We start from the raw sequence: 25,267 nt of genomic DNA, 5'->3' as shown, positions 1-25,267 counted from the left end.
GTGAGTGTGTAGGTGAGTGTGAAGGTGAGTGTGTAGGTGAGTGAGTGTGTAGGTGAGTGAGTAGGTGAGTGAGTGTGTAGGTGAGTGAGTGTGTAGGTGAGTGTGTAGGTGAGTAGGTGAGTGTGTAGGTGAGTGAGTGTGTAGGTGAGTATGTAGGTGAGTGACTAGGTGAGTGACTAGGTAAGTGTGTAGGTGAGTAAGTAGGTGAGTGTGTAGGTGAGTGTGTAGGTGAGTGTGTGGGTGAGTGTGTAGGTGAGTGAGTAGGTGAGTAGGTGAGTGTGTAGGTGAGTAGGTGAGTGTGTAGGTGAGTGAGTAGGTGAGTGTGTAGGTGAGTGTGTAGGTGAGTGTGTGGGTGAGTGTGTAGGTGAGTGTGCAGGTGAGTAGGTGAGTGTGTAGGTGAATGTGTAGGTGAGTGAGTAGGTGAGTGAGTGAGTAGGTGAGTGTGTAGGTGAGTAGGTGAGTGTGTAGGTGAGTGTGTAGGTGAGTGAGTGAGTAGGTGAGTGTGTAGGTGAGTAGGTGAGTGTGTAGGTGAGTGTGTAGGTGAGTGTGTAGGTGAGTAGTTGAGTGAGTGTGTAGGTGAGTTTGTAGGTGAGTAGGTGAGTGTGTAGGTGAGTAGGTGAGTGTGTAGGTGAGTGTGTAGGTGAGTGTGTAGGTGAGTGTGTAGGTGAGTAGGTGAGTGAGTAGGTGAGTGAGTAGGTGAGTGTGTAGGTGAGTGTGTAGGTGTGTAGGTGAGTGAGTAGGTGAGTGACTAGGTGAGTGTGTAGGTGTGTAGGTGAGTGAGTAGGTGAGTGAGTAGGTGAGTAGGTGAGTGTGTAGGTGAGTAGGTGAGTGAGTAGGTGAGTGACTAGGTGATGTGTACGTGAGTGAGTAGGTGAGTAGGTGAGTGTGTAGCTGAGTAGGTGAGTGTGTAGGTGAGTGAGTAGGTGAGTGTGTAGGTGAGTGACTAGTTGAGTGTGTAGGTGAGTGTCTAGGTGAGTAGGTGAGTGTGTAGGTGAGTGAGTGTGTAGGTGAGTGTGTAGGTGAGTGAGTAGGTGAGTGTGTAGGTGAGTGACTAGGTGAGTGTAGGTGAGTAGGTGAGTGAGTAGGTGAGTGAGTGAGTGTGTAGGTGAGTAGGTGAGTGTGTAGGTGAGTGAGTAGGTGAGTAGGTGAGTGTGTAGGTGAGTGAGTAGGTGAGTGTGTAGGTGAGTAGGTGAGTGTGCGGGTGAGTGTGTAGGTGAGTGTGTAGGTGAGTAGGTGAGTGTGTAGGTGAGTGTGCAGGTGAGTAGGTGAGTGTGTAGGTGAGTGAGTAGGTGAGTGAGTGAGTAGGTGAGTGTGTAGGTGAGTAGGTGAGTGTGTAGGTGAGTAGGTGAGTGTGTAGGTGAGTAGGTGAGTGTTCAGGTGAGTGTGTAGGTGAGTAGGTGAGTGTGTAGGTGAGTAGGTGAGTGTGTAGGTGAGTGAGTGAGTAGGTGAGTGTGTAGGTGAGTAGGTGAGTGAGTAGGTGAGTGTGTAGGTGAGTGAGTGTGTAGGTGAGTGTGTAGCTGAGTAGGTGAGTGTGTAGGTGAGTAGGTGAGTGAGTAGGTGAGTGACTAGGTGATGTGTAGGTGAGTGAGTAGGTGAGTAGGTGAGTGTGTAGCTGAGTAGGTGAGTGTGTAGGTGAGTGAGTAGGTGAGTGTGTAGGTGAGTGAGTAGGTGAGTGTGTAGGTGAGTGTCTAGGTGAGTAGGTGAGTGTCTAGGTGAGTAGGTGAGTGTGTAGGTGAGTAGGTGAGTGAGTAGGTGAGTGTGTAGGTGAGTGACTAGGTGAGTCTAGGTGAGTAGGTGAGTGAGTGTGTGGGTGAGTAGGTGAGTGAGTGAGTGACTAGGTGAGTGTGTAGGTGAGTAGGTGAGTAGGTGAGTGTGTGGGTGAGTTACTCACCTATGCACGGTTTGACATGCTGGAAGCAGGCTTTGGTCAGATCTCCGAGCAGAGCGAATGAACTTTGCCTAACCTCAGGCATTTTGTCCTGCAGCAGAGACACACACACACACCTTGATAGACACACCTACATAGACACACCTACATAGACACAACAACAACAACCGCCATTCGCCACTAAGTGGCGGTGACGTCACCACGACGCTTGTGCCAGGCTATGTGCACCCTGAGGCCACGTGAAGTGTCGAACGCCCGCTGGCAGGAGGTCACTGGGCAGACCCAGCAGGTGCCACGGGTCGACTGACTGAGATGACTGGCTGATGCACCACCTGTGCCCCCTACTGTGCCAACCCGCTGTGCTTTAGCCACCCGGCGCTCCGCTCATTGTTGTGAGCGTCGCTCCTCCGCCCTCCGTTGTTGTTGGAGGGCGACTGCCTCCAACTGCCCAGTAGCATCCTTCACGAGCCTCCTCCACAGAGGCCGATCTTGATACCGCTGGTACCAGTCATCGGCAAGTCCACTCAGCTCCACGTCCTCCTGTACCACGTCACTCCATCTCTTCTCTAGCCCGTGCCGCGCCCGCTTAGCCCCCTCGATCCGGCCGAACAAAAGCTGTTTCGGCATGCGGTGGCTGGGCATGCGGGCTACATGACCCAGCCATCGCAGCCTTGCCTGCCGGAGGAGCTCACCGATGGGACCTTGTTCAGATCTTTCAAGGATTTGTGAGCTCCTCACACATTCCAGCCTGGTTAAACCCAGGATGGATCGTAGGCAGGCCAGCCTAAATGTTTCTAACCGGCGAAGATGTTCCATTTAGGGGGGTTCCACGTTTCGCAAGCGTAGAGAAGGGAGGGAATGACCGTGGTCGAGAAGACCTGAAGCTTAGTGCGGAGCGACAGACCAGGTAGCTTCCACACAGCGTTACACAACCGATGAAAAGATATTGCCGCTCGACTGATTCGGAGTGAGACCTCCGCTGTTAAACCGGAGCCGGTCATAAGCACACTGCCCAGGTATGGGAAACTCTCCACTCTCTCCACAACTGCCCCATCACCGATTGGGAGTTGTGGGGGTGGAGCGTCCGATGGTACAAAATACCCAGGCAGGTGCTTAGTTTTGGTGGGGCTGATGGTAAGGCCCCAGCTCTTAGTGGCACGCTCCAGTCTCAGCAGCAGCGTCTCCAACTCCTCCTCTGACTGAGCAGCTATTACCAAATCATCGGCATACATAACGTGATTGACCAATAGGGAGCCATCCCTTGACCGCACCCGGGCATCGATCAGCCTCCCATTATAGCTGTACCATATGGAGATTCCCCCGGTACAGCTATTGAAGGCTTCACGAACTACGTGGTCAAAATAGATGTTAAATAATGTGGAAGCCAGAGGACATCCCTGTCGCACCCCAAGGTGTACAGGGAATGGCTCTGACTCCCGGCCACGTAGTTTTACCCGGGCCCGCTCACCATCATGAAGGTCCTTAATGATCGTGAGCAGAGGATCAGGGACTCCAAAAGCACGAAGAACGACCCAGAGCCCAGGCCTACTGATGGAATCATAGGCCTTGACCAGGTCAATAAAGCAGAGATGTAGGTCTTGTTGGAATTCCCTACACCTCTGCTGTAGCAGACGGACAGAAAATATGGCATCTGTGCAGGACCGCCCTTTCCTGAAACCGCATTGGGGCTCCGCAAGCCTCTCCTCAGCGTGCCTGGCAAGGCGATGTTGAATAATCCTTGCCAGGACCTTTCCCGGCACACTGAGGAGTGAGATGCCCCTGTAGTTGTTACAGTCTGTGCGGTCCCCCTTCTTAAAGAGGGGGACCACCAGGGCATCCTTCCAATCCTGCAGAACCCGTCCAGTGGTCCAGACTGTTGTTATGATGTCATATAGGGCAGTCTGTGCACAAACGCCACTCTCCCTCAGCATTTTGCTTGGGAAATCATTTCAGCCCGGTGCCTTTCCCAGTCTCAGACTCCGGATCGCCTTCAATACTTCTTCAACAGATGGCACCTCAGCCAGCCACTCACAGGGGGTGACTTCATCCAATATTTGAGGCACCGCAGCCTCAGCAGGACCATCCTCACTTTGTGCCACGATGTTTTCCTGGCTGTGGGATTTCCTCTCCCCCAGGACCTCACAGAAATGCCCAGCAAATCTGCGAACCTGTTCCAGGGGGTCAGAGATTGGATCACCGTTTTTTCCCCTAATGATGGTAATTAGGTGTGGCGCTGCAGGTTACCTTTTTGATGGAGTTAAATAGAGATTTGTGATCGCGGGCCACTGAGGCAGACTCCATCTCCTCAGCAACCCGCGACCACCACCCATCCTTGCAGCGCCTCACGGCTCTCCGAACCTCCGAGCGAAGGCTGCGGTAAGCCTCCTCATTCTCTGACGTGGGATTCTGTAGCCGATGACAGTGGGCCTGTCGCTTTTTCTCAACCATCCTGAACACCTCCTCTTGTCAGCCAGGGTCTCTGGGGAGGTCTGGACCGCGTACCCAAAGCAGCCATTGCAGCTGCATGAGTGACAGTCCTAAACCTCGCCCATTTACCCTCGACATCATGCGGAGTGTGGGACGATGCCAATCCCAGCTGCAAGCGATGATCAAATTCTCGCTTGCAACTTTCAGCAGATAACTGAGACCAGGTCACTTTAGGTTGGAATGGGGTCCTGGGTGTACACCCACCACCGGAGTGGAAGAATGACAGGCGCATCTTACAAATGACTAGTCGATGGTCAGAGGGCAGATCAGCTCCACGGTAGGTCCTGGTGTCAAGGACATGGGCTCGCATCCGCTGGTCCGTCACTACGTAGTCCAGCAGATGTTCTTGCTTGGACCCGGCATGAATCCATGATGTTGTGTGGATGCGCCGATGCCGGAACAGCGTGTTGGTAATTACAAGCCCATGGGCTGCACAAAAATCTAGCAGCCTCCTACCGTTGTTATTGAGCTGATCTGGCCCATGCCCTCCAATCACTCCAGACCAGGTGCCAGCATCATGACCAACTCGGGCATTGAAGTCACCCAACAAGATGACTCTATCCCACCACACCACCACCACCACCACCTACACCACCACTACACCACCATCACCACGCCACCACCACCACCACTACCACTACACCACCAACACCTACACCACACCCACCACCACTACACCACCTACACCACACCATCACCACCACTACACCACCACCACCACACTACCATCACCACCACCATCACTACACCACTACACCACACCCACCACCACTACACCACACCCACCACACCACCACCACTATCACTAACACCAGCTACACCACCACTACCACCACCACCACACTACCTATACCACCACCACCACTACACCACCTAGACCTACACCACCACCTCACCACACCACTACACCACCACTACACCACACCACCACTATCACTAACACCACCACCACCACACCACCACTACACCACTACACCATCACTAACACCACCACCACTACACCATCACTAACACCACCACCACCACCACTACACCATCACTAACACCACCACCACTACACCACCACCACCACCACACCACCACTACACCACCACTACACCACCACCACTACACCACCACTACACCACCACTACACCACCACCACACCACCACTACACCACCACCACCACCACTAACACCACCATCTCTATCACTAACACCACCACCACCATCACTACACCACCACCACACTACACCACCACACCACCACTACCACTACACCACCAACACCTCACCTGCATGCACTGAAACATGAGCACGAGGATGGAGGAGCGAGCCACTAACACCACCACTACTACACCATCACTAACACCACCATCACTATCACTAACACCACCATCACTATCACTAACACCACCATCACTATCACTACACCACCACTACACCACCACCACCACTAACACCACCATCACTATCACTAACACCACCACCACCATCACTAACACCACCACCACCACTACCACCACTACACCACTACACCACCACCACCACTACACCACCACTATCACTATCACTAACACCACCACCACTACACCACCACTACACCACCACTACACCACTACACCACCACCAACACCTCACCTGCATGCACTGAAACATGAGCACGAGGATGGAGGAACGAGCCACCAACACCACCACTACTACACCATCACTAACACCATCACCACTAACACCACCATCACTATCACTAACACCACCACTACACCACCACCACTACCACCACCACCACTACCACCACCACCACCACTACCACCACCACCACCACTACACCATCACCACCACCATCACCACCACTACACCACCACCACCTCACCTGCATGCACTGAAACATGAGCACCAGGATGGAGGAACGAGCCACTAACACCACCACTACACCATCACTAACACCACCATCACTATCACTAACACCACCACCACTACCACCACTAACACCACCATCACTATCACTAACACCACCACTACACCATCACTAACACCACCACCACTACACCATCACTAACACCACTACACCATCACTAACACCACCACTACACCACCACTACACCACCACCACTACACCACCACCACCACCACCACTACACCACCACTACCACTACACCACCACCACCACCACCTCACCTGCATGCACTGAAACATGAGCACGAGGATGGAGGAACGAGCCACTAACACCACCACTACACCATCACTAACACCACCATCACTATCACTAACACCACCACCACTACCACTACACCATCACTAACACCACCACTACCACCACCACCACCACCACTACTACTACACCACCACTACTACTACACCACCACTACTACACCACCACCACTACTACTACACCACCACTACACCACCACTATCACTAACACCACCACCACCACTACACCACCACCACTACACCACCACCACCACTACACCACCACCACCTCACCTGCATGCACTGAAACATGAGCACCAGGATGGAGGAACGAGCCACTAACACCACCACCATCACCACTAACACCACCATCACTAACACCACCACCACTACACCACCACCACTACACTATCACTAACACCACCACCATCACCACTAACACCACCACCACTACACTATCACTAACACCACCACCACCACTAACACCACCACTACACCACCACCACTACACCACCAGCACCAATACACCACTACCATCACTACACCACCACTACACCACCATCACTATCACTAACACCACCACCACTACCACTACACCATCACTAACACCACTAACACCACCACCACTACCACTACACCACCACCACTACACCACCACCACCACCACTACCACCACTACACCACCACACCACCACCACCACCACTACACCACCACCACCACCACCACCTCACCTGCATGCACTGAAACATGAGCACGAGGATGGAGGAACGAGCCACTAACACCACCACTAACACCACCACCACCACTACACCACCACCACCACCACTACACCATCACTAACACCACCACCACCACTACACCACCATCACTAACACCACTACACCACCACCACCACCACTACACCATCACTACCACCTACACCACCACCACTACACCACCACTACACCACCACCACCACCTCACCTGCATGCACTGAAACATGAGCACGAGGATGGAGGAACGAGCCACTAACACCATCACTAACACCACCATCACCACTACTACACCACCACCACCACCACTACACCACCACCACCACTACACCACCACCACCACTACACCATCACTAACACCACCACCACTACACCACCACCACTACACCATCACTACCACCTACACCACTACACCACCACCACCACTACACCACCACCACTACACCACCACCACCTCACCTGCATGCACTGAAACATGAGCACGAGGATGGAGGAACGAGCTACTAACACCACCATCACTATCACTAACACCACCATCACTATCACTAACACCACCACTACACCATCACTATCACCACCACCTCACTACACCACCACCACCACCACTACACCATCACTAACACCACCACCACCACTACACCACCACCACCACCACCACCTCACCTGCATGCACTGAAACATGAGCACGAGGATGGAGGAACGAGCCACTAACACCACCACTACACCATCACTAACACCACCATCACTAACACCACCACCACTACACCACCACCACCACTAACACCACCACTACACCACCACCACCACCACCACCTCACCTGCATGCACTGAAACATGAGCACGAGGATGGAGGAACGAGCCACTAACACCACCACTAACACCACCACCACCACTACACCACCACCACCACCACTACACCATCACTAACACCACCACCACCAATACACCACTACCACCACTACACCACCATCACTAACACCACTACACCACCACCACCACCACTACACCATCACTACCACCTACACCACCACCACTACACCACCACTACACCACCACCACCACCTCACCTGCATGCACTGAAACATGAGCACGAGGATGGAGGAACGAGCCACTAACACCACCACTACACCATCACTAACACCACCATCACCACTACTACACCACCACCACCACCACTACACCACCACCACCACTACACCACCACCACCACTACACCATCACTAACACCACCACCACTACACCACCACCACTACACCATCACTACCACCTACACCACTACACCACCACCACCTACACCACCACCACCACTACACCACCACCACCTCACCTGCATGCACTGAAACATGAGCACGAGGATGGAGGAACGAGCCACTAACACCACCATCACTATCACTAACACCACCATCACCACTACACCACCACACCACCACCACCACTACACCACCACCACTACACCACCACTACACCACCACTACACCACCACCACCACCACTACACCACCACCACCACTACACCACTACACCACCACCACCACTACACCACCACCACTACACCACCACCACTACACCACCACCACCACTACACCACCACCACTACACCACCACCACTACACCACCACCACCACTACACCACCACCACTACACCACCACCACTACCACCACCACCACTACATCACCATCACCACCACCACTACACCACCACTACACCACCACTACACCACCACCACCTCACCTGCATGCACTGAAACATGAGCACGAGGATGGAGGAACGAGCCACTAACACCACCATCACTATCACTAACACCACCATCACCACTACTACACCACCACCACCACCACTACACCACCACCACCACTACACCACCACCACCACTACACCATCACTAACACCACCACCACTACACCACCACCACTACACCATCACTACCACCTACACCACTACACCACCACCACCACTACACCACCACCACTACACCACCACCACCTCACCTGCATGCACTGAAACATGAGCACGAGGATGGAGGAACGAGCCACTAACACCACCACTACACTATCACTAACACCACCATCACTATCACTAACACCACCATCACTATCACTAACACCACCACCACTACACCACCACCACTACACCACCACCACTACACCACCACCACCACTACACCACCACCACCTCACCTGCATGCACTGAAACATGAGCACGAGGATGGAGGAACGAGCCACTAACACCACCATCACTATCACTAACACCACCACCACTACTACTACACCACCATCACCACCACCACCACCACTACACCATCACTACCACCTACACCACTACACCACCACCTACACCACCACCACCACTACACCACCACCACCTCACCTGCATGCACTGAAACATGAGCACGAGGATGGAGGAACGAGCCACCAGCTGTTCAATGTGGCCCCCCAGACCCTCGGCCAGACCACTCAGCAGGTCCAGCGCCACGATCATGAAGTCCTTGTCTGGGGCTTCACACTGCTCCGGGTGGGACGCGTGCACCTGGTAGTGGGGAGAGGTGGTGGGTGGAGGGTGGGTGGGTGAGAGATGGTGGGTGGGTGTGGTGAGAGAGGGGTGTGGGTGGGTGGAGGGGTGGGTGGGTGAGAAGATGGTGGAGTGGGTGGGTGGGAGATGGTGGAGTGGGTGGGTGAGAGAGGGGTGTGGGTGGGTGGAGGGGTGGGTGGGTGGAGGGGTGGAGTGGGTGGGTGAGAGATGGTGGAGTGGGTGTGGGTGGGTGGGTGAGAGATGGTGGAGTGGGTGGGTAGAGAGAGGGGTGGGTGGGTGGAGGGGTGGAGTGGGTGGGTGAGAGGGGTGGTGGGTGGGTGGAGAAGGTGGTGGGTGGGTGGGTGAGAGATGGTGGAGTGGGTGAGAGGGGTGGGTGGGTGGAGGGGTGGGTGGGTGAGAGATGGTGGAGTGGGTGGGTGGGTGAGAGATGGTGGGTGGGTGAGAGATGGTGGGTGGGTAGAGGGGTGGGTGGAGGGGTGGGTGGGTGAGAGATGGTGGGTGGGTAGAGGGGTGGGTGGGTAGAGGGGTGGGTAGAGGGGTGGGTGGAAGGGTGGGTGGAGGGTGGGTGAGAGATGGTGGAGTGGGTGGGTGGGTGAGAGATGGTGGAGTGGGTGTGGGTGGGTGGGTGAGAGATGGTGGAGTGGGTGGGTGAGAGAGGGTGGTGGGTGGGTGAGAGATGGTGGGTGTGGGTGGGTGAGAGATGGTGGGTGGGTAGAGGGGTGGGTGGGTAGAGGGGTGGGTGGGTGGAGGGTGGGTGAGAAGATGGTGGAGTGGGTGGGTGGGTGAGAGAGGGTGGAGTGGGTGGGTGGGTGAGAGGGTGGGTGGGTGAGAGATGGTGGGTGGGTAGAGGGGTGGGTGGGTAGAGGGGTGGGTGGGTGGAGGGTGGGTGGGTGAGAGATGGTGGAGTGGGTGGGTGAGATGGTGGGTGGGTGAGAGATGGTGGGTGGGTAGAGGGGTGGGTGGGTAGAGGGGTGGGTGGGTGGAGGGTGGGTGGGTGAGAGATGGTGGAGTGGGTGGGTGAGAGATGGTGGGTGGGTGTGGGTGGGTGAGAGATGGTGGAGTGGGTGGAGAGGTGGAGTGGGTGAGAGATGGTGGGTGGGTGGAGGGTGGGTGGGTGAGAGAGGGGTGGGTGGGTAGAGGGGTGGGTGGGTGAGAGATGGTGGAGTGGGTGGGTGGGTGAGAGATGGTGGAGTGGGTGGGTGAGAGAGGGTGGTGGGTGGGTGAGAGATGGTGGGTGGGTAGAGGGGTGGGTGGGTGAGAGATGGTGGAGTGGGTGGGTAGAGGGGTGGGTGAGAGATGGTGGAGTGGGTGTGGGTGGGTGAGAGGTAGTGGGTGGGTGAGAGATGGTGGGTGGGTGGGTGAGAGATGGTGGGTGGGTGGGGAGAGGGGTGGGTGGGTGAGAGACGGTGGGTGGGGAGAGGGGTGGGTGTGGGGAGATGGTGGGTGGAGTGGGTGGGGAGAAGGGGTGGGTGGGGTGGGTGAGAGATGGTGGGTGGGTGGGGAGAGGGGTGGGTAGGTAGAGGGTAGAGGGGTGAGTGAGAGATGGTGGAGTGGGTGGGTGGGTGAGAGATGGTGGAGTGGGTGGGTGGGTGGGTGAGAGATGGTGGGTGGGTGAGAGATGGTGGGTGGGTGGGTGAAAGATGGTGGGTGGGTGAGAGGGTGGTGGGTGGGTGAGAGATGGTGGAGTGGGTGGGTGGGTGAGAGATGGTGGAGTGGGTGTGGGTGGGTGAGAGATGGTGGGTGGGTGAGAGGGTGGTGGGTGGGTGAGAGATGGTGGAGTGGGTGGGTGGGTGAGAGATGGTGGGTGGGTGAGAGATGGTGGGTGGGTAGAGGGGTGGGTGAGAGATGGTGGAGTGGGTGGGTGTGGGTGGGGAGAGGGGTGGGTGGGTGAGAGATGGTGGGTGGGGAGAGGGGTGGGTGGGGGAGGGGTGGGTGGGGTGGGTAGAGGGGTGGGTGTGGGGAGATGGTGGGTGGAGTGGGTGGGGAGAAGGGGTGGGTGGGGTGGGTGAGAGATGGTGGGGAGAGGGGTGGGTAGGTGGAGTGAGGGTGGGAGTGGGCGTGGGGAGAGGGGTGGGTGGGGAGAGGGGTGGGTGGGTGAGAGATGGTGGGTGGAGTGGGTGGAGGAGAGGGGTGGGTGGAGGAGATGGTGGGGGGAAGAGAGGTCAGGGATAGAGACTCACACACACACACAGACTCGCACAGACACACAGAGACTCACACACACACAGACTCACACACACACAGAGACTCACACACACACAGAGACCCTCACAGACACACAGAGACTCACACACACACAGAGACTCACACACACACACACAGAGACTCACACACACACACAGACTCGCACAGACACACAGAGACTCACACACACACAGACTCACACACACACAGAGACTCACACACACACAGAGACCCTCACAGACACACAGAGACTCACACACACACAGAGACTCACACACACACACACAGAGACTCACACACACACACAGACACAGAGAGACACACACACAGAGACACACACACACAGAGACTCTCACACACAGAGACTCACACACACACAAACACAGAGACACACACTCACACACACAGAGACACACACACAGAGACACACACACACAGACACACACACACTCACACACACAGACACACACACACTCACACAGAGACACACACACACAGACACAGACACGCACACAGACTCACACACAGAGACTCACAAACACAGAGACTCACACACACAGAGACACACACAGAGACCCTCACAGACACACAGAGACTCACACACACACAGAGACTCACACACACACACACAGAGACTCACACACATGGAGACACACACACACAGACACACATACAGAGACTCACACTCACACAGAGACACACACACACACAGAGACACACACACACAGAGACACACACACACACAGAGACACACACACAGAGACTCACACACAGAGACACACACAGACACACACACAGAGACTCACACACAGAGACTCACACACACTCACACACAGAGACTCACACACACACAGACACAGAGAGACACACACACAGAGACACACACACACACAGACTCTCACACACAGAGGCTCACACACACACACACAGAGACTCACACACACACAAACACAGAGACACACACACACAGACACAGCCACACACACACTCACACAGAGACACACACACACACAGAGACACACACACACAGACACACACACAGACTCACACACAGAGACTCACAAACACAGAGACTCACACACACACAGACTCACACAGACACACAGAGACACACAGAGACTCACACACACAGAGACTCACACACACAGACACTCACACAGAGACACACTCACACAGAGACACTCACACACACAGAGACTCACACACACACAGAGACTCACACACACACAGAGACACACACACACACGGAGACACACACACAGACACACACACACACACACAGACTCACACTCACACAGAGACACACACACACAGAGACACACACACACAGAGACACACACACACACAGAGACACACACAGACACACACACAGAGACTCACACACACACACACTCACACAGAGACTCACACACACACACAGACACAGAGAGACACACACACAGAGACACACACACAGAGACACACACACACAGAGACTCTCACACACAGAGGCTCACACACACACACACAGAGACTCACACACACACAAACACAGAGACACACACTCACACACAGAGACACACACACACTCACACAGAGACACACACACACACACAGAGACTCACACACACACAGACTCACACAGACACACAGAGACACACAGAGACTCACACACACAGAGACTCACACACACAGACACTCACACAGAGACACACTCACACAGAGACACTCACACACACAGAGACTCACACACACACAGAGACTCACACACACACAGAGACTCACACACACACAGAGACACACACACACACGGAGACACACACACACAGACACACACACACACAGAGACTCACACTCACACAGAGACACACACACAGAGACACACACACAGAGACACACACACACAGAGACACACACACAGAGACACACACAGACACACACACAGAGACTCACACACACTCACACAGAGACTCACACACACACACAGACACAGAGAGACACACACACAGAGACACACACACAGAGACACACACACACAGAGACTCTCACACACAGAGGCTCACACACACACACAGAGACTCACACACACACAAACACAGAGACACACACTCACACACACAGAGACACACACACACAGACACACACACACTCACACAGAGACACACACACACTCACACAGGAACACACATACACACAGAGACACACACACAGACTCACACACAGAGACTCACAAACACAGAGACTCACACACACAGAGACTCACACACACACACAGAGACTCACACACACACAGAGACTCACACACACACACAGAGACTCACACACACACAGACTCACACGCAATGTGTGTGTGTGTGTGTGAGGGTGTGACTCACCCAGTTTTCTGTACGATGTCGACTCAGACTCACTCACACACAGACACACACAAAGACTAACACACACTAACACACACACAAACACCAACACACACACAGACTAACACACACACAAACACCAACACACACACAGACTAACACACACACAGACTAACACACAGACAGACTAACACACACACACACTAACACACACACACACTAACACACACACAAACACCAACACACACACACAGACTAACACACACACAGACTAACACACACAGACTAACACAGACACACACTAACACAGACACACACACAGACACACACTAACACAGACACACACACTAACACACACAAACACCAACACACACACACACACCTATACAACAACAACCGCCATTCGCCACTAAGTGGCGGTGACGTCACCACGACGCTTGTGCCAGGCTATGTGCACCCTGAGGCCACGTGAAGTGTCGAACGCCCGCTGGCAGGAGGTCACGGGGCAGACCCAGGTGCCACGGGTCGACTGACTGAGATGAGTGGCTGATGCACCACCTGTGCCCCCTACTGTGCCAACCTGCTGTGCTTTAGCCACCCGGCGCTCCGCTCATTGTTGTGAGCGTCGCTCCTCCGCCCTCCGTTGTTGTTGGAGGGCGACTGCCTTCAACTGCCCAGTAGCGTCCATCACGAGCCTCCTCCACAGAGGCCGATCTTGACACCGCTGGTACCGGTCATCGGCAAGTCCACTCAGCTCCACGTGGTCCTGTACCACGTCACTCCATCTCTTCTCTAGCCCGTGCCGCGCCCGCTTAGCCCCCTCAATCCGGCCAAACAAAAGCTGTTTCGGCATGCGGTGGCTGGGCATGCGGGCTACATGACCCAGCCATCGCAGCCTTGCCTGCCGGAGGAGCTCACCGATGGGACCTTGCCCAGATCTTTCAAGGATTTGTGAGCTCCTCACACAATCCAGCCTGGTTAAACCCAGGATGGATCGTAGGCAGGCAAACACCAACACACCAACAAACACCAACACACTAACACAGACTAACACACTAACACAGACTAACACACTAACACAGACTAACACACTAACACAGACTAACACAGACTAACACACTAACACACTAACACAGACTAACACAGACTAACACACACACACACACAGACTAACACACACACAGACTAACACACACACAGACTAACACACACACTAACACAGACACACACACTAACACAGACACACACACTAACACACACAGACTAACACACACACAAAATCACTAACATACACACAAAATCACTAACACACACAAAACCACTAACACACACAGACTAACACACACACTATCACAGACTAACACACATACACACATACTAACACACACAAACTAACACAGACTAACACACATAGAGACACACAGGCACACTGAGACTAACACACACAAACACTAAAAGACACACACACTAAAAGACACACACACACTAAAACACACACACACACTAAAAGACACACACAGACACACTAAAACACACACACACACTAAAACACACACTAACGCAGGCACTAAAACACACTAAAACACACACACTAAAACACACTAAAACACACACACTGAAATACACAAACTAAAACACCCACACACAGACACACTAACACACTTACATACACACACTAACACACAGATATACACTAACACACACACAGATACACACTAACACACACACTAAAACACTCAGAGACAAACTAACAAACACTGACACACACACAAACACTAACACACAGATACACACACTTACATACACACTCACTAACACACACACAGATACACTAACACACACACACAGATACACACTAACACACACACTAAAACACTCGGAGACACACTAACACAGACACACACACTAATACTAACACACAGATACACACACTAACACACTGTAACACACACACAAACACACACAGATACACTAACACACACACTAACACACACACACTAACACACACAGATACACTAACACACACATACACCAACACACACACACTAAAACACTCAGAGACACACTAACACAAACATGAATACACACTAACACACAGATACACTAACACACAGATACACACACACTCAGACACACTCAGACACAGACACGTAACTCTGTCCGTGTGTCTGTCTCACCGCTTCCTGTATGAGACACAGAGACACACACACAGACACACACACAGATAAACACTCACACAGACACACACACAGACACTCACACAGACACACACACAGACACACAGACACTCACACAGACACACACACAGACACACACACAGACAAACACACACACAGACACACACACAGACACACACACAGACAAACACACACACAGACACACACACAGACACACACACAGATAAACACTCACACAGACACACACACAGATAAACACTCACACAGACACTCACACAGACACACACAGATAAACACTCACGCAGACATACACACAGATAAACACTCACGCAGACACACACACAGATACTCACACAGACACACACAGATACTCACACAGACACACTCACTCACTCACACACAGACACACACACACATATAAACACTCACACAGACACACAGATAAACACTCACACAGACACACACAGATAAACACTCACACAGACACACACACACAGATAAACACTCACACAGACACACACACACAGATAAACACTCACACAGACACACACACACAGATACTCACACAGACACACACACAGATACTCACACAGACACAGATACTCACACAGACACACACAGATACTCACTCACACACAGACACACACACAGATAAACACTCACACAGACACACACACAGATAAACACTCACACAGACACACACAGATAAACACTCACACAGACACACACACAGATAAACACTCACACAGACACACACAGATAAACACTCACACAGACACAAAGATTCCCCATATAGCCTTAACAGACTGTAGGGGCAAGTGCTGTTAGCGAGCACCTATGAAGGCCGGAACGGTACACGAGGGGGTGGGTGGCCAGAACCACGCCCGACCGCCTTTGTCTCCCCAGTGGCGATGTTTACACACCGCACCAGGTACTCATTTGAGGCTGAGTCGACCTAGGGGAGGCCCGGGACCGTTCAGATAATCGTCACTGGTGTTGGCCGTGAGCGGGAATCGAACCCGGGTCGCCAGGTTCATAGCGTAGCGCTAACCACTACACTACCGCTCCCCACACAGACACACACACACAGACACACACACAGATAAACACTCACACAGACACACGCAGATAAACACTCACACAGACACACGCAGATAAACACTCACACAGACACACACACAGACACACACACACAGATAAACACTCACACAGACACACACAGATAAACACTCACACAGACACACACACAGACACACACACATACACTCACACAGACACACACAGACACACACACAGATACTCACACAGACACACACAGACACACACACAGATACTCACACAGACACACAGACACACACACAGACAAACACTCACACAGACACACACACAGATAAACACTCACACAGACACACAGATAAACACTCACACAGACACACACACAGACACACACTCACACAGACACACACAGACACACATTCACACAGAGAGACACACACAGACACACACAGATAAACACTCACACAGAGAGACACACACAGACACACACAGATAAACACTCACACAGAGAGACACACACAGACACACACAGATAAACACTCACACAGACACACAGACACAGACACACACACAGACACACACACACAGATAAACACTCACACAGACACACACACACAGATAAACACTCACGCAGACACACACACAGATAAACACTCACGCAGACACACACACAGATACTCACACAGACACACACAGATACTCACACAGACACACACAGATACTCACACAGACACACACAGATACTCACACAGACACACACAGATACTCACACAGACACACTCACTCACTCACACACAGACACACACACAGAAAAACACTCACACAGACACACACAGATAAACACTCACACAGACACACACAGATAAACACTCACACAGACACACACAGATAAACACTCACACAGACACACAGACACACACACACAGATAAACACTCACACAGACACACACACAGACACACACACAGACACTCACACAGACACACACAGATACTCACACAGACACACACAGAGATAAACACACAGACACACACACAGACACATACACACAGATAAACACACACAGACACACACACACAGACATTCAAACACACAGAAAAAGCTCCCCCAGGTAGCCTCTAGCAGGGATGTAGTGGCAAGTGCTGAGACACAGACAAAGCTCCCTTAGGTAGCCTCTAGCAGGGCTGTAGGGGCAAGTGCTGATAGACACAGACAAAACTCCCCCAGATAGCCTCTAGCAGGGCTGCAGGGGCAAGTGCTGTGACACAGACAAAGCTCCCCCAGGTAGCTTCTAACAGGGCTATAGGGGCAAGTGCTGTCACACAGACAAAGCTCCCCCAGATAGCCTCTAGCACGGCTGCAGGGGCAAGTGCTGTGACACACAGACAAAGCTCCCCCAGGTAGCCTCTAGCAGGGCTGTAGGGGCAAGTGCTGCTACACACATACAGACAAAGCTCCCCCAGGTAGCCTCTAGCAGGGCTGTAGGGGCAAGTGCTGCTACACACAGACAACGCTCCCCCCAGGTAGCCTCTAGCAGGGCTGTAGGGGCAAGTGCTGCTACACACATACAAAAACACGGTGTGCTGACCGGTACACTACCATTCCCCACACAGACACACAAAGACACAAACACGCATATACACAGACACACACAGACACACACAGACACATACGGATAGACTCACACACAGACACACAAACAGAAACACTCACAGACTCTCTCCCCGCGTCTCTCTCCACGTGTCTCTCTCTCCCCGTGTCTCTCTCTCCCCGTGTCTCTCTCTCCCCGTGTCTCTCTCTCCCCGTGTCTCTCTCTCCCCGTGTCTCTCTCTCCGTGTCTCTCTCCCCGCGTCTCTCTCCACGCGTCTCTCTCCACGTGTCTCTCTCTAACCGTGTCTCTCTCTCCCCGTGTCTCTCTCTCCCCGTGTCTCTCTCTGCCCATGTCTCTCTCCCCGCGTCTCTCTCCCCGCGTCTCTCTCCACGCGTCTCTCTCTCCCCGTGTCTCTCTCTCCCCGTGTCTCTCTCTCCCCGTGTCTCTCTCTAACCGTGTCTCTCTCTCCCCGTGTCTCTCTCTCCCCGTGTCTCTCTCTCCCCGTGTCTCTCTCTCCCCGTGTCTCTCTCTCTCCCCGTGTCTCTCTCTCTCCCCGTGTCTCTCTCTCTCCCCGTGTCTCTCTCTCTCCCCGTGTCTCTCTCTCCCCGTGTCTCTCTCCCCGTGTCTCTCTCCCCGTGTCTCTCTCTCTCTCCCCGTGTCTCTCTCTCTCCCCGTGTCTCTCTCTCTCCCCGTGTCTCTCTCTCTCCCCGTGTCTCTCTCTCCCCGTGTCTCTCTCTCCCCGTGTCTCTCTCTCCCCGTGTCTCTCTCTCCCCGTGTCTCTCTCTCCCCGTGTCTCTCTCTCCCCGTGTCTCTCTCTCCCCGTGTCTCTCTCTCCCCGTGTCTCTCTCCCCCCGAGTCTCTCTCACCGTGTCTCTCTCCCCGTGTCTCTCTCTCCCTGTGTCTCTCTCTGCCCATGTCTCTCTCCCCGTGTCTCTCTCCCCGCGTCTCTCTCCACGTGTCTCTCTCTAACCGTGTCTCTCTCTCCCCGTGTCTCTCTCTCCCCGTGTCTCTCTCTCTCTCCCCGTGTCTCTCTCCCCGCGTCTCTCTCCACGTGTCTCTCTCTAACCGTGTCTCTCTCTCCCCGTGTCTCTCTCTCCCCGTGTCTCTCTCTAACCGTGTCTCTCTCTCCCCGTGTCTCTCTCTCCCCGTGTCTCTCTCTCCCCGTGTCTCTCTCTCCCCGTGTCTCTCTCTCTCCCCGTGTCTCTCTCTCTCCCCGTGTCTCTCTCTCCCCGTGTCTCTCTCTCACCGTGTCTCTCTCTCACCGTGTCTCTCTCTCTCCCCGTGTCTCTCTCCCCGTGTCTCTCTCTCCCCGTGTCTCTCTCTCTCCCCGTGTCTCTCTCTCTCCCCGTGTCTCTCTCTCTCCCTAAACGTGTCTCTCTCCCTAAATGTGTCTCTCTCCCTAAACATGTCTCTCTCCCCGTGTCTCTCTCTCTCCCCGTGTCTCTCTCTCCCCGTGTCTCTCTCTCCCCGTGTCTCTCTCTCTCTCCCCGTGTCTCTCTCTCTCTCCCCGTGTCTCTCTCACCGTGTCTCTCTCCCTCCCCCCGTGTCTCTCTCTCTCTCCCCGTGTCTCTCTCTCTCTCTCTGTGTCTCTCTCTCCCCGTGTCTCTCTCTCCCCGTGTCTCTCTCTCCCCGTGTCTCTCTATCCCCGTGTCTCTCTCTCTCACTCTGTGTCTCTCTCTCCCCGTGTCTCTCTCTCCCCGTGTCTCTCTCCCCGTGTCTCTCTCTCTGTGTCTCTCTCTCCCCGTGTCTCTCTCTCCCCGTGTCTCTCTCTCCCCGTGTCTCTCTATCCCCGTGTCTCTCTCACTCTGTGTCTCTCTCTCCCCGTGTCTCTCTCTCCCCGTGTCTCTCTCTCCCCGTGTCTCTCTCCCCGTGTCTCTCTCTCCCCGTGTCTCTCTCTCCCCGTGTCTCTCTCTCCCCGTGTCTCTCTCCCCGTGTCTCTCTCCCCGTGTCTCTCTCACCGTGTCTCTCTCACCCCGTGTCTCTCCCCCTCCCCGTGTCTCTCTCACCGTGTCTCTCTCACCCCGTGTCTCTCTCACCGTGTCTCTCCCCCTCCCCGTGTCTCTCCCCCTCCCCGTGTCTCTCTCCCCGTGTCTCTCTCCCCGTGTCTCTCTCCCCGTGTCTCTCTCCCCGTGTCTCTCTCCCCGTGTCTCTCTCACCGTGTCTCTCCCCCTCCCCGTGTCTCTCTCCCTCCCTCCGTGTCTCCCTCCCTCCGTGTCTCTCTCCCTCCCCCCGTGTCTCCTCACCATAGCTTGTGTCTCTCTCACCGTGTCTCTCTCTCCGTGTCTCTCTCCCTCCCCCCGTGTCTCTCTCCCTCCCCCCGTGTCTCCTCACCATAGCTTGTGTCTCTCTCACCGTGTCTCTCTCACCGTGTCTCTCCCCCTCCCCGTGTCTCTCTCCCCCTCCCCGTGTCTCTCTCTCTCCCCGTGTCTCTCTCCCTCCCCCCGTGTCTCTCTCCCTCCCCCCGTGTCTCTCTCCCTCCCCCCGTGTCTCTCTCCCTCCCTCCGTGTCTCTCTCCCTCCCCCCGTGTCTCTCTCCCTCCCTCCGTGTCTCTCTACCTCCCCCCGTGTCTCTCTCCCTCCCCCCGTGTCTCTCTCTCCGTGTCTCTCTCTCCCCGTGTCTCTCTCTCTCCGTGTCTCTCTCCCTCCCTCCGTGTCTCTCTCCCTCCCTCCGTGTCTCTCTCCCTCCCCCCGTGTCTCTCTCCCTCCCCCCGTGTCTCTCTCCCTCCCTCCCTCCCTCCGTGTCTCTCTCCTTCCCCCCGTGTCTCTCTCCCTCCCCCCGTGTCTCCTCACCGTAGCTTGTGTGAGCGTTTTCTGGACGAGGTTGACGCATCGCTGGTAGACGGGCTCGCAGTAAGGCAGGAATCCAGACTGCAAAGCTGTTGCAACGGACGAGAGACACTGCCGGAAAGAGACACGGAGAGAGAGAGAGACACGGGGGGAGAGAGACACGGGGTGAGAGACACGGGGAGAGAGAGACACGGGGAGAGAGATACACGGGGAGAGAGAGAGACACGGGGGGAGAGAGACACGGGGGGAGAGAGACACGGGGAGAGAGAGACACGGGGGGAGAGAGACACGGGGGGGGAGAGACACGGGGAGAGAGACACGGGGGGAGAGAGACACGGGGAGAGAGACACGGGGAGAGAGAGAGACACGGGGAGAGAGAGAGACACGGAGAGAGAGACACGGGGGGAGAGAGACACGGGGAGAGAGAGACACGGGGAGAGAGAGACACGGGGTGAGAGACACGGTGAGAGAGAGACACGGGGAGAGAGAGACACGGGGAGAGAGAGACACGGGGAGAGAGAGACACGGGGAGAGAGAGACACGGGGAGAGAGAGACACGGGGAGAGAGAAAACGGGGAGAGAGAGACACGGGGTGAGAGAGACACGGGGAGAGAGACACGGGGTGAGCGAGAGACACGGGGTGAGAGACACGGGGTGAGAGACACGGGGGGAGAGACACGGGGTGAGAGACACGGGGGGGGATAGACACGGGGAGAGAGACACGGGGAGAGACACGGGGGGAGAGAGACACGGGGGGAGAGATACACGGGGGGAGAGAGACACGGGGAGAGAGAGACACGGGGTGAGAGAGACACGGGGGGAGAGAGACACGGGGGGAGAGAGACACGGGGTGAGAGAGAGACACGGGGTGAGAGACACGGGGAGAGAGAGACACGGGGAGAGAGACACGGGGAGAGACACGGGGGGAGAGAGACACGGGGGGAGAGATACACGGGGTGAGAGACACGGGGAGAGAGAGACACGGGGGGAGAGAGACACGGGGGGAGAGAGACACGGGGGGAGAGACACGGGGGGAGAGACACGGGGTGAGAGACACGGGGGGAGAGACACGGGGGGAGAGACACGGGGTGAGAGACACGGGGGGAGAGACACGGGGAGAGAGACACGGGGGGAGAGAGACACGGGGTGAGAGAGACACGGGGTGAGAGACACGGGGGGAGAGAGACACGGGGGGGGAGAGACACGGGGAGAGAGAGACACGGGGAGAGAGAGACACGGGGGGAGAGAGACACGGGGTGAGAGACACGGGGAGAGAGAGACACGGGGGGAGAGAGACACGGGGGGAGAGAGACACGGGGTGAGAGACACGGGGAGAGAGAGACACGGGGAGACACGGGGTGAGAGACACGGGGGGGGATAGACACGGGGAGAGAGAGACACGGGGAGAGAGACACGGGGGGAGAGACACGGGGAGAGAGAGACACGGGAGGGAGACACGGGGAGAGAGAGACACGGGGAGAGAGAGACACGGGGTGAGAGACACGGGGGGAGAGAGACACGGGGAGAGAGAGACACGGGGAGAGAGAGACACGGGAGAGAGAGACACGGGGAGAGAGAGACACGGGGGGGGAGAGACACGGGGAGAGAGAGACACGGGGAGAGAGAGACACGGGGTGAGAGACATGGGGAGAGAGAGACACGGGGAGAGAGAGACACGGGGGGAGAGAGACACGGGGGGAGAGACACGGGGGGAGAGAGACACGAGGGGGGGGAGAGACACGGGGGGAGAGAGACACGGGGTGAGAGACACGGGGAGAGAGAGACAGGGGGAGGGAGACACGGGGTGAGAGAGACACGGGGGGAGAGAGACACGGGGGGAGACACGGGGAGAGAGAGACACGGGGAGAGAGAGACACGGGGTGAGAGACACGGGGAGAGAGACACGGGGTGAGAGACACGGGGGGGGATAGACACGGGGAGAGAGACACGGGGAGAGAGAGACACGGGGAGGGAGACACGGGGAGGGAGACACGGGGTGAGAGAGACACGGGGGGAGAGAGACACGGGGGGAGAGAGACACGGGGAGAGAGAGACACGGGGTGAGAGACACGGGGTGAGAGACACGGGGTGAGAGACACGGGGAGAGAGACACGGGGAGACACGGGGTGAGATAGACACGGGGAGAGAGACACGGGGAGAGACACGGGGAGGGAGACACGGGGTGAGAGAGACACGGGGGGAGAGAGACACGGGGGGGAGAGAGACACGGGGAGAGAGAGACATGGGGAGAGAGAGACACGGGGTGAGAGACACGGGGAGAGAGACACGGGGTGAGAGACACGGGGGGGGATAGACACGGGGAGAGAGACACGGGGAGAGAGAGACATGGGGAGGGAGACACGGGGTGAGAGAGACACGGGGGGAGAGAGACACGGGGGGAGAGAGACACGGGGAGAGAGAGACACGGGGAGAGAGAGACACGGGGAGAGAGACACGGGGAGAGAGAGACACGGGGTGAGAGAGACACGGGGAGAGAGAGACACGGGGTGAGAGAGACACGGGGAGAGAGACACGGGGTGAGCGAGAGACACGGGGTGAGAGACACGGGGTGAGAGACACGGGGGGAGAGACACGGGGTGAGAGAGACACGGGGAGGGAGACACGGGGTGAGAGAGACACGGGGGGAGAGAGACACGGGGAAAGAGAGACACGGGGAGAGAGAGACACGGGGAGAGAGAGACACGGGGAGAGAGAGACACGGGGAGAGAGACACGGGGAGAGAGACACACGGGGAGAGAGAGACACGGGGGGTGAGAGACACGGGGGGGGATAGACACGGGGAGAGAGAGACACGGGGGGAGAGAGACACGGGGTGAGAGACACGGGGAGAGAGACACGGGGAGAGAGACACGGGGAGACACGGGGTGAGAGACACGGGGGGGGATAGACACGGGGAGAAAGACACGGGGAGGGAGACACGGGGAGGGAGACACGGGGAGGGAGACATAAGGGAGAGAGAGACACGGGGAAAGAGAGACACGGGAAGGGAGAGACACGGGGAGGGAGACACGGGGGGAGAGACACGGAGGGAGAGACACTGGGTGAGAGAGACACGGAGAGAGACACGGGGAGAGAGACACGGTGAGAGAGACACGGTGGGAGACACGGGGTGAGAGACGCGGGGAGAGAGACACGGGGAGAGAGACACGGGGTGAGAGACGCGGGGAGAGAGACACGGGGAGAGAGACGCGGGGAGAGAGACACGGGGTGAGAGACGCGGGGAGAGAGACACGGGGAGAGAGACACGGGGAGAGAGACACGGGGAGAGAGACACGGGGAGAGACACGGGGTGAG

General features: G+C 55.5%; 1 protein-coding gene across 2 annotated transcripts in view; it reads right to left on the bottom strand.

Moving 5' to 3' along the window:
* Positions 1-1,400: 1,400 nt before the first annotated feature.
* LOC116936903 (transportin-1-like) overlaps positions 1,401-25,267 on the bottom strand; it is an 80,552-nt gene continuing 56,685 nt past the window's right edge. The window contains exons 15-17 of one of the 2 annotated variants that reach the window (XM_076057851.1): positions 21,956-22,063; positions 9,666-9,824; positions 1,401-1,979 (exon numbers count right to left, since the gene is read on the bottom strand). In XM_076057851.1, the coding sequence (XP_075913966.1) occupies positions 1,884-1,979; positions 9,666-9,824; positions 21,956-22,063 (363 nt within the window). In that variant the 3' untranslated portion in view covers positions 1,401-1,883. The remainder of the gene's footprint in view (positions 1,980-9,665; positions 9,825-21,955; positions 22,064-25,267) is intronic. The other variant, XM_076057850.1, reaches the window with a different exon arrangement.

This window comes from Petromyzon marinus, chromosome 85 (assembly GCF_048934315.1).
Source record: "Petromyzon marinus isolate PM22_M1 ecotype Great Lakes invasive population chromosome 85, UKy_Petmar_22M1.pri1.0, whole genome shotgun sequence".
NCBI lineage: Eukaryota > Metazoa > Chordata > Hyperoartia > Petromyzontiformes > Petromyzontidae > Petromyzon > Petromyzon marinus.
The sequence above is the reverse complement of the archived record's forward strand: the minus strand, read 5'-3'. Positions and strand labels throughout refer to the sequence as shown.